At 37.6% G+C, this 11,430-nt stretch overlaps 1 protein-coding gene across 1 annotated transcript; it reads left to right on the top strand.

Moving 5' to 3' along the window:
* The first annotated feature begins 1,444 nt into the window (after window positions 1-1,444).
* On the top strand, window positions 1,445-10,980 carry DRD1 (SNF2 domain-containing protein / helicase domain-containing protein). The gene is made up of 7 exons (XM_068468809.2): window positions 1,445-1,820; window positions 1,988-2,043; window positions 3,565-4,121; window positions 4,205-4,393; window positions 4,898-5,047; window positions 8,565-10,318; window positions 10,413-10,980. Exons 2-7 carry the CDS (start codon window positions 1,998-2,000, stop codon window positions 10,414-10,416), a joined length of 2,700 nt encoding a protein of 899 aa, XP_068324910.2. The 5' UTR covers window positions 1,445-1,820; window positions 1,988-1,997; the 3' UTR covers window positions 10,417-10,980.
* Window positions 10,981-11,430: the final 450 nt, after the last annotated feature.

Genomic DNA, 11,430 nt, shown 5'->3' with positions numbered 1-11,430 from the left:
GGAAATCTAACAACTAGATGTATCCGTTTATGTCTTGTTTGGGTCAAGTCTTGTATTTGATTACTAATGCTACAAATATGATAGTTTTAGATACAAACGATGAGTTTCGATTTGTTAAGAAAGTCTTAAAGTGAGAAACGAGGTGCTAGAAGTTTCAAATCTACAAAAAGTTGGTAACTGAGATTAATCCAACCTTAACGATAAGCTATAAATAGTAATTCTGGTTCCCGAAACAATAATTTTTATAAAAAAATGTGATAAAAAATACTACAAAAGGCAAACGTGTGCTTGTGTTTTAACACTTCAAAGCACAAAAGCGTATTGTTGATCAATTGTTAGCATCAAACCTCGTTGTAGGGATTTGGTTTTGCAAGTTATCAAGTAATTTTGGTTAAGAGGTCTTCGAGTATAACTATGTCAAGGCAAAGCGCTTGAAGAGTAGGTTTCAGTAACTCTTTACATCTTTAAAGTTCGAACTAGTTGTTGTTATGAATTATGTTTTTGCGTGAATATTTAATGTATAATATGTATGAATGTGGGCTAGTTAATAGTGGTAGTGACGCTAACACTATGCCACTAGCAGCATTAACTAGTCCACACATAATATTGGCTTAGTACTAGACACCTCTACCTCTACCTCCATAGTATACCTTAGAATTAAGGCATGACATCATCAGCTCATATGGGAAAGCAAATTATTATTTTTTTTTAACAATCGATATTATCTACATTAAGGGAAGAGAATGGACTTAGTCTTACAATGGACTAACAATATTGTAATTCAAATTTGCTTTTGGCGAAAATCGAATCTAAGACTTCTTACTTACCTACCAGTGAAGATGAATAATATTAGACCGTAGTACTAAGTGACATTATTATTCTAAATTACATTATTTTAAAATGTAGTCCATTAAATATTAATTTTTATTTATCACCGATTGGCGTCATATATCTATTGCTTGGCAAGATCTCACATATGACCCGTAGTGTTACTGTTACACTCGATAATTTTACACGTATTGAACTGAAAATCTATAATTAAGTTCAAATATTAATAAGGAATGTGATATCCACACACCTCTTTTTACTTCTCCCACACCTTTTTGGTTTTTAACCGTCGGATCGGATGAATTGAAGAAAATCAACGAACAGAAATTAACAACGATGTGTGAGAAGTAAAAAGGAATGTGTGGATAACACATCTCTATTAATAACTGTACATTGTGTCAAGTCACATGTTACGGTTTTGACCCGTACTCTATCATTAAAATATTCATTACATTTTTGCGTAGACAAGCGAAAAAGAGTATAAACAAATTAGGTCACCCTAGCTTTTAACTTTTTACCAAAATTGGCAAAATATGGACACAGGTGTCGTTTCAATTTCAACGCATGCCAAACACTGGCCTGAATCTGTACCGTCCCGGGAGCTGTATTTTCACGTATCCAAACATCCCTCATATCCCTTTGCGGGACCGCAAGTCGCTTTCCGATTCCTTGCGTGACAATGACGACTGCAAGCGAACCCCACCCCACCAACAAATCAAATACCGCCACGTCACTCCCTCACACCTTCACACGGTCCGCCCCCAACACACAAAGCTCCTCTCTCTCTCTCTGAAGCTTTCATTTCTGCATTCCTCGCTGACGCCTGAAGGAGAAGCAGCTGCTGCTGTAAAAGGGTTTGTGTACGGACACTCGTCACGCTCGTACCGACGCTCTCGCTCCGAGAGTCTTTTGCGAGGGCAAGAGGGAGTGGCTGTTTCGTACTCGGAAGCCAAATGCGATTGCTTTTTCCTCTCTAAATTCCCAAATTTAAGGTTTTTTTTTTTTTTCTTTTTCTGATTTTTGCTTCTTTTAATTTGATTTTTTTTCCTTTAGCTCGGAAGTGTTTCCATTGTACAAAAATGGCGATTTTGTCATCTCGGTTTGTCTTTTGGTTAATGGAAGTGACCGACTTTTTGTTTTGGGTTTCTTGTGTTCTCAGTGTTTGAGCCATGGAGTCACCAATTGATGTATCCCCCATTAAAACTACATATGACAGTAAGCTTCTCGCTCTCTCTATACATGTGTGTGTGTGTGTGTGTGTGTGTGTGTGTGTGTGTATCTGGAAATTTGGATTGTTGTGGCATGTGAGAGAAATGCAGGTTGAGCTTGTGACAAACCATTTGTGTGGGATTACATTTTGTGAAATTAACGTTTTGGTTGAAAAAAATTGAAATTTTTTATGCATTAAAATGGGGACTTGAAGATTAGAAATTTGATTACAAAGAAAAATTGTAGGGATTGTTTAGTTATTGTGGGTTATTAGGGTTCTGTAGTTTGTGGTTTGTATTAGGGCTAATTCAGTAGTCTGTGGCTATTGTGTAGCTATTGTTGAGAAACTGAGAAATAAGTTTTTATTTTATTTGGGTTGAGGGCACAAGAAGTGGGGTATGAAAGACATACAGCCTTTGGAAGCGCAACACCTTGTGCAGATTCTGTGCTATCCAAAAAAGAGAACTTGTTCTTCTTGCCAAAGTTATTTGTTGCAAATTACCAAACGGTGTTAGGTCTGCTTCTACTGTGAACAAGTAGTAGCATGCCTTGAAAAGCCCCACTAATGCAGTCTTGAAATTTAATAGTTAAGGTTTTGGGCAAACGTTGTGAATTCCATTCTCCATAGTTGACGTCACCAACTAATAAAATATTTTGTGATTTGTGAATTTTTCATGTTCCATGAGAGTTAGGCTGTATGGATATAATCTAGAAGCTGACGTTCGTATTAAAAAATTTCAGCTCTGATATATTGCTTTTGTTTTCATCAGAAGTTTTCTAGCTTTGAGGCTAGATGTATGTTTTTTATTGTCTTATAAATCAGCTATCTGACTCGGCAAACAAAGAAACATAAATAGATTGATGCTGAACAACAACATATTTTTCAACTTGTAGTTAACTAATATTACACAACTCTTTTCTTCATCAAATTGTTCTTGTCATGACCAAAATATTGAACCTTAGGTCCAATAATGTGTACTCTGCCTTTTAGCTGTCTCCATCAGTCCAGCTGAAACTGAATCTCAGCAGATTGATTTTCTCTTGTTACTTAAATATTGTCAGTGCTGCTATTCTGTCCTACCTTCAAAATATAACAAGTAATACTATTAACCTGGACCTCTATTACCCTTGTGGTTGTGCTACTTCTATGATCGCCTAGAATTTTCGTGCATGCATTGCATTGTGAAGTGTTAAACAGTACGTATACAAGGTTTGTATTGTAAACTTTTGAAATTAATATATAATTCATTTTTTATGTTCATGCATCTTGCATTGCTTTAGGATGCAATTTCTATTAAGAAAGCACACAATATCCTCCACTTATACTCATACAAAAGGGAAAAAAATCCAAGTTTTTCACATATAATTTCCTCCTCTTTCCTATGCTGATGCTGATTTGATATACTTGGCTAGATGGTTTTCTGAACTTATGAGTTTCTGTAATTTGCCTGCTTTCTTTTTCTTCTTATCTTTCGCAAGATCCTCATTTTTATATCTATTTGTATGTTACCTTCCATTTGAGCTCAGGTTTGTATTCCAAGGGGCATAAGAGGATGAAACTCTGTTTGGACGGAAAGAATTATGATGGCTTGGACTTCTCTGTAAGTAAGCATGATGAAGTTGTAGAGAAGAAACCTAAGTCTACTTCAGAAGTTGTTGACTACACTGATCCATTTGCCATACGGAACTTGCTGGAGAGGTTAGACTGTGGTGAATATGGAAGTGTTACAAAGGAGATAGAGGCAGTTCTTGCTAAAAAGACCCAAACTATGGTCCCTTATTTTGCAAAGTATCCTGCACTGGCAAATGCATTCCTGGAGGAAGACAAGAGGCAGAGTAAAAAAGCTCCCAAATCTGAAAATCCACTAGCTAGTGATAAAGTCATTGATTTGGAGGATGACTGCGTTGAAAATAATGCTCCTGCATCACTGAGGCCTGTGGTAATCATTGATTCAGATGAGGAACAAAGTGAAGATCCGAGATCTTATCCTTTCAAAGAGGTTGTCTTGCCACAACCATCGTATTCTTTCCAGGAGGTTTTCTTGGGACAATCGTCAGAACAGAATTCCATGAATAACACAGTGGTATGTGTGCCCTATATATAATATCTCTACTTTCCTGCTCAATTTAATCCTATCTGTCAAATGATTGGTCAACGTATGTTCAGGAAAGGGACTTTTTGGAGAACAGACTTCCAGGTCAAAAACCAAGTCTGTCCAGTGAAACAGGAATCAAGAATCACCCAGGAATTTACGTTGGTGTAGAAGATGATGGTGATTACCAGACAGATGTTGAAGAAGATGATGGTCTGGGAGATATTTGGAATGAAATGTCAATGGGTTTAGAAACTAACAAGGTATCATTTCATTTATGTACATTCTTTACTATAATAACATGTTTCTTTGCTATGTGCATGTATTTTATGTTCCAAATTGGAAAAACATGTTGGCTTGTCACATGTTTGGTGCAGATTGTGTCAGCTCTCTCTGCTTTGCTCGAGCTCAAAGTAACAACTTCCGTCTTTGATATAATAATTATTTCTGAAAAAATAGAGCCACTGATGCTTAATAAAACTCATTTCCCAATTAAAGTGATTGCTCACCTGAACAGAGATTAATGTTTAGGGAGGAAAAAACCCTTAAATATTGAGTAAACAGGATAGAAAAAAATATATCTCCCTGTAAATAGTACGTTTTTGCAAGTTTGTCATCCCTATTCAATTTCACAGGGAAAGTGTCTATATGTCAAATTACTAGTATAAGCATCAGAGTTAAGAATATTTTGTCCAAAAATCTTCGATAACTTTCCAGATTCACAGTTGTCATGATTATCTTATGTTGACAATTGCTGTTTCTGATAGGATGCTGCTGTAGAAGGAATGAGTGGCGGGGAAGAGGAAGGTGACTGTGATCATTCTTTTGTCTTGAAGGATGATATTGGATATGTTTGCCGCATTTGTGGGGTTATTGACAGAGCAATTGAGACAATATTTGAGTTTCAGTATAACAAGGTATGTGCATGGTTAGTGTTCCTTTTTTAAACTTGATTAGATTAAATATGAAAGCACATTTGAATTTTTGTCTTAATGTAAGCACACAGTTAGAATTTGAATTTCTTTATATTGTTTTGGAAGACCGACTTCAACAGGGCTTATAGGCACATGTACCAATTCTCTCTAGGTATCAGTGATAACACTAGAACCAACAGGAAAACAAAAGTTTAACAGCCATTGAATCAGCTTTCTCTTATGACGATTTCTGAGACTGTTATTCGCTTGTGCAGCGTACAAGTAGGATAGGTTGGCCCATTATACGAGTTTAAGTAGGATTGGCGAAATTACCTGTGGGTGGGCACCCACAAATGCATACCCGTTTATCTTGCAATGGGCCCTTATGGATTTACCCAAACCTGACCCATAATCCCTCCACATTAATAAATCATTTTTGTTCACTGGTTTCTATAAATGAAGAACCTGACCCATAATTCCTCCACATTGATACATAAGCCTAAGTATTATCAAAATTCCTTTCTGCACAAAATGAAATAAAAAGGGAAAACGTACATGCAAGAACCGGAACATCTAAGCACTTCATGTCCTCCAATTTGTCAGTTGAATCCAAAGATGCAATCATATTAATTATCTACTGTATTGCATATATAAAGTTTTTCGTTTTCCATCTTCTTTGCCTTATCAATTCAGGCTTTCTTTTTCTGTGAACTCTCCTTTGATTCCTCAAAATGAATGGAGCAATGACGAAATCAAGTCATCTATTACTCTCATCTTCTCAATCCCCTTATTTTGTGAAGGCATGACCAGCCCCTCCCTTTTCTTTTGTCTTTTTCAACTTTTGGCATCCACTTTTGGTTGCTAGAAATAGAGAAGAAGACGCATGAAATTGATAGCATTCTAAGCATTGTTCTAAAAATCTCCGCCTAGCGCCGCCTAGGCACTAGGCGGCTGGCCACCGCGCCGATTAATGCCTGGGCATTTGAAAATTAAGAAAGGGCTCCTAGACCTGCCAAGGCTCCCGCCTAGACTACCTAGGCACCCGCCTAGCTTGCCCAGACCCGCCTAGGTCGCGACTCACTTAAACAGAAAATAGTTAACTATCATTTTGCATTTTATTTTTTTCAATAAATTGTAAGAGACTTTTTGCATACTTAAATGAACACACATTATATCATTGTTCTGCATGTGTCCATTATGTTCCAACACTTCATAATATATATGTCATTCTATTTTGTAGTTTATGATGAAATTATATATATTTAAAGTACATGTAGACACTTATTTACACGAAATATAATGGATGTACTTAAAGGGAATTGTTATTGGCACTCCAAAATCTCATTTGGCACTCCAAACTTTCTATAATTAGAATGAAACGTACACTTGTGAGGAGTGTAGATTGAGATTGTTGGAGTGTTAATAACAGTTCCCTACTTAAATCTGCTTAGGTGCTAGGCCCCAGCCCGCTGCCTGACTAGCGCCTAGCGTCTTTTAGAACCTTGATTCTAAGGCATTTCCCTCTTTTCTTTTTACTTGTATGAGTTTTTCAATAACGTAGGGCACAGCAGCAGAATGCTTTCTTTAAAAAAAAATAGTAATAATTAAATAAATTAATAATTTGGATTCATGTTTCCCATTGTTATTACCAATTCATGCCCTGCTACATCCTGGTTTAATAAAAGTCTCCATGCCAGCCCCAAACCTGATTGTTCTTACCCAAACTCGCCCCTAGTGGAGCAGGTCCCTATGGCTGCCTGATTCAGCAGCTGATTTGACCATCCTTGTATTAGCTCAATTTGAAATTCAGTTTCTCGACCAAAATGTTGCTAGATTGATGTACCAATTCATATAGGAAAAGGAAGCATTCAGCTCCTGTTATCTAGAGTGGAATAGGAGACTTTAGTAATAAAATTCTGAAATGATTGCTTTTTTTTTTTTTTTTTGTGAGTTGAGGATCTATTGTTTCCACATTCCACAAGAGGTGTTCATGGTAACCTGAAGAACTAATATGTTGATCTAACTCATATAACACATTGGTTCTTTTCTAGTTATTCATTATGAATGGTAGGAGCATGACATGTGAATCTGTGGTCTACAACCATGAGTTTGAAGAGTTTGTGATAGTTTTAATCCATCTTGGGAAACACGAAGGTTAATCCTTCTCTTCTGGTCCTTTATGAACAATCTCTCTGGTTGACTATCTGCCTGTATAAAAAAATGTGAACAGGGCTAGGGAATGCGTAAAATGTCCTTGTAGTTGGCAGTGAACCTGTCAATAGGGTTGGTTTCATCTGATCAGCTCTTGTTGGTTTCATTAGTTTATATAGGTCAGGTCCGCTTCATTGTTTTAAACCTGATATGCATCTGTTTGTTTTCGTATATTTTAAACTGAAAAAACCCAAACCAGACCATATATATAAAGTTTTCTAAACAAGATGGACTGAGCAGGAATGACTGACCATCGTGCTTCGATTGGGGTTTCATAATTGTTTGTCCAATTTTTTTTCTTAGTTTCTGAACAAAATTGGTGTTTGTTTTTAGCCCTAATCAATCTAATCCAATCATTCAGTCAATTCAATTCTTTTGGTTCTAGGAGGTTAGGACCAATATTAGGTAGTTGTGCATGAAGAAAAATTCAACGTGACAGGGTTGCATTAGATGAGAAATACCCCAACCTAATCCGATGTAACATGTAGATACCCCTATCTATCAATTGGTGCACTGGATATCCCAGATTCTCAATGAGCCAGCCAATATAGTAAACTCACCATGTGAATTAGTTAACTGGGTAGCCACTTAGTACTACGGTGTAAGTGGTATTCCTCTTCAATTGTAAGTGAGAGGTCTTAGGTTCGATTCTCACCAAAAGCAAATTTCAACCACATTAGAGCATCTCCAAAGGAAACGTCAAAAAATAAGTTAACTGGGTATCCCTATAGGTTTCTTGTCTTTTTTCTTTGTTAATTCTCCCCATGATTTTTGGCACTAGACAACTCCCTAAACATTTTGCAACAAGAAAGCAAACCAAAGGTTGACTTCTCTCTACTTATTATGAAGTCCAATAAAGTCTGTCTGGTAGAAAAACCCAGCATGTATCTCTGAAGGACGTACTCATAGTGTTTGACAATGTTCATAGTTGATTGTGAACCCACCACATTACTCTCTCTTAACCAGGCTCAGGAGCAGTTGAATTTAAATGAGATAACCAGGGTTTTCAGACAAGGAGATAATATTCTGAGAATAGCAACCCAACAATAGTAGATAGATAAATTGTTAGAAGTTTGATGAATTTATAACATATTGGAAGTGATATATTTGTGTTACTGCCTGGTTGAACTTTTTATTTTTGCCCTGAATTCTAGTTTTTGTATTTGCCTCATTGCTGTGGAATCAAAGTCATCAATAAATGGATCACGGATCTGCGTAAACTCACTGGAAGTTATTTGATATCTCAACAGCTAAATGGCCTCTTCTGGAAGCAAGTTTCATAGTATCATTTTTTTTCTGTTTACCTCAGGTCAAAAGGAGTACAAGAACTTACATGCCTGATTCTCGGAATGGCAAAGAAAGAGATTCAGCCGAGATAGATGGATTTAAATTGTCAGAGGATGGTTTGATACTTACTGAGATATCTGCTCACCCAAGACATATGAAACAAATGAAACCTCATCAAGTGGAGGGTTTCAATTTTCTTGTTAGCAACTTGGTTGGTGATAATCCTGGTGGTTGCATCTTGGCCCATGCTCCAGGTTCTGGTAAAACATTTATGATAATAAGTTTCATGCAAAGTTTTCTAGCTAAGTATCCAAATGCAAGACCCCTGATTGTTCTTCCTAAGGGAATCCTGGATACATGGAAAAAGGAGTTTAAAATTTGGCAAGTGGAGGATATTCCATTAATTGATTTCTATGAAAATAAAGCAGACAATCGATCACAGCAGCTGGAGGTGTTGAAACAATGGGTGGAGCACAAGAGTATCCTTTTCTTAGGGTACAAGCAATTCTCTTCTATCGTTTGTGATCGAGAAACTAGCAAGGTATCAACTGCGTGCCAAGAAATATTGCTGAAGGCACCTTCAATTCTTATTCTGGATGAAGGGCATACTCCAAGAAATGACAACACTGACGTGTTCCAATCCCTTGCAAAGTTGCAGACACCTAGGAAAGTTGTACTTTCTGGAACCATTTTCCAAAATCATGTTAACGAAGTATTCAACCTTTTGAATCTTGTTCGTCCTAAGTTTTTAAGAGCTGAAACATCCCGACCCATCATCAAGCGGATCATGAGTAGAGTGCATATACCAGGTGTAAGGAAGCAGTTCAAAGCTGGTAGTGAATCAGCCTTCTATGAACTAGTGGAGCATACTCTACAGAAGGATAATGATTTTCGAAGGAAAGTCACTGTCATACACGAATTGCGTGAAATGACTAGCAAGGTGCTTCATTATTACAAAGGAGATACCCTCGATGAACTTCCTGGGCTAGTTGATTTCACTGTGGTACTAAATCTCACCCCCAAGCAGAAGCACGAGACAGAGAAATTAAAGAAGTTTGCAAGAAAGTTCAAGCAAAATGCTGTTGGAAGTGCTGTTTATCTTCACCCAAAACTGTCCAACTTGGCTTGGAAGCCTACTGATCCAGATGACAGAGTGGATGAGCTCTTGGACAAAATAGATGTGAAAGATGGAGTCAAGGCAAGATTCTTTCTTAATATACTGAACTTATGTGAGTCAGCGGGTGAGAAACTTTTAGTTTTCAGTCAGTACCTCCTACCACTGAAATTTTTGGAGAGATTAGTAGTCAAAATGAAGGGGTGGAGTGCTGGGAGAGAAATGTTTGTGATCTCAGGTGAGTCAAGCTCTGAGCAACGGGAATGGTCTATGGATAGATTTAACAATTCCCCCACCGCGAAGGTTTTCTTCGGCTCGATTAAGGCTTGTGGGGAGGGTATATCGTTGGTAGGGGCTTCTCGACTAATACTTCTGGATGTACATCTTAACCCCTCAGTGAGCAGGCAGGCCATCGGTCGTGCATTTAGACCAGGTCAGAAGAAGAAAGTTTTCGTGTATAGATTGGTAGCTGCTAATTCACCTGAAGAGGAAGATCATAGCACTTGCTTCCAAAAAGAAACAATTGCAAAAATGTGGTTTGAATGGAATGAATATTGTGGTTACCGGGATTTTGAAGTGGAGACCATTGATGTGAATGAGAGTGATGATCCCTTCCTCGAAAGTCCAGTGTTGAGGGAGGATGTGAAGCTTGTGTACAGAAGGTTTGTACTCTTGTACATCTAATTGTCGTTATTGAGTTCCAACACCTAAATGTTTCTGTTGTTATATCCTAACTACTTATTTCTATAATTTCAGGTAGGTACTGCCATCGTCATTGGGCTGACAACTGACGTACAGAGTAGGGAATATTTTCTCACTATACTTTGGTTGACATTCCGTCCTTTGTCTGTTCACATTAGATTTTTGATTTCTGGAAGAATTTCAGGCAGGTTGCTTAGCGTTTATTCGTTAGTACAGGCAGTTTCTGTTTTCTGCTCTTAGAATCAGACTAGTCCCTCTATGTCCACCGGGCAATGGATTCTGACATGTAAAAGTTGTGAAGAACGGAAATTTTGACAACGCTGTTTGAAGGAGGGTGCTTTTCGTCTTCTAGGATACATGAACTATGATGTTCGGTGTGATTTCTCTTGTTCGAGTCTGGTTTGTACCGCTGCTTCATTTTGGGGGCTAAGCATTCTGCTTTTAATTTAACTGATCTTCAAGGAAATAGAGCAATTACAGTTAGTGTATATGGTTATGCTAGTTCTGGACATCTTGCTTTGAGTTCAAGAAAACCAGACAAGCTTTATTTATTTTTAGTCGCTCGTACTTCTCATCGTTGGGCGTTGCACCAATCAACCGGAAAAATGTTACTTTCGCTCAACAACTTTGTCACTGTCGAACAATGGCTAGGTTCGTGTCACTTAGAATTGCTTGCTCTCTCACCACCAACCCGCATACCCACATGTCCAATGCGACCATTTGCCAGATGACCATAGAGACTGAAGAACAATGATATTGGATACATGTATTAAATAATGAATTCTTATGTGGGGTGTAAGTAAAGCAAATAAATGTGTGGGAGAGAATTTCCGCTTGGTTGGATACTTTTGTGACACATGGGCTACTTTATCTCTGCGGTCCTAATTGGCTAAAATGATTCACTTTTGATATTTGGTTTTTGAAATGAAATATCGACGACATGTCAATCACATATCAGAAAACATAACGATGATAATAACAACGATATGCTAGAACCAAATCATTTCCTAACAAAATAAAAGGCTAGGCTAGGAGGAACCCACATTTCCTCACCCTTTCCATCTCCAAAAAC

This window comes from Pyrus communis, chromosome 10 (assembly GCF_041283825.1).
Source record: "Pyrus communis isolate YQ-2024b chromosome 10, ASM4128382v1, whole genome shotgun sequence".
In the NCBI taxonomy this organism is placed as follows: domain Eukaryota; kingdom Viridiplantae; phylum Streptophyta; class Magnoliopsida; order Rosales; family Rosaceae; genus Pyrus; species Pyrus communis.
This window is presented reverse-complemented; position numbering and strand designations above follow the sequence as displayed.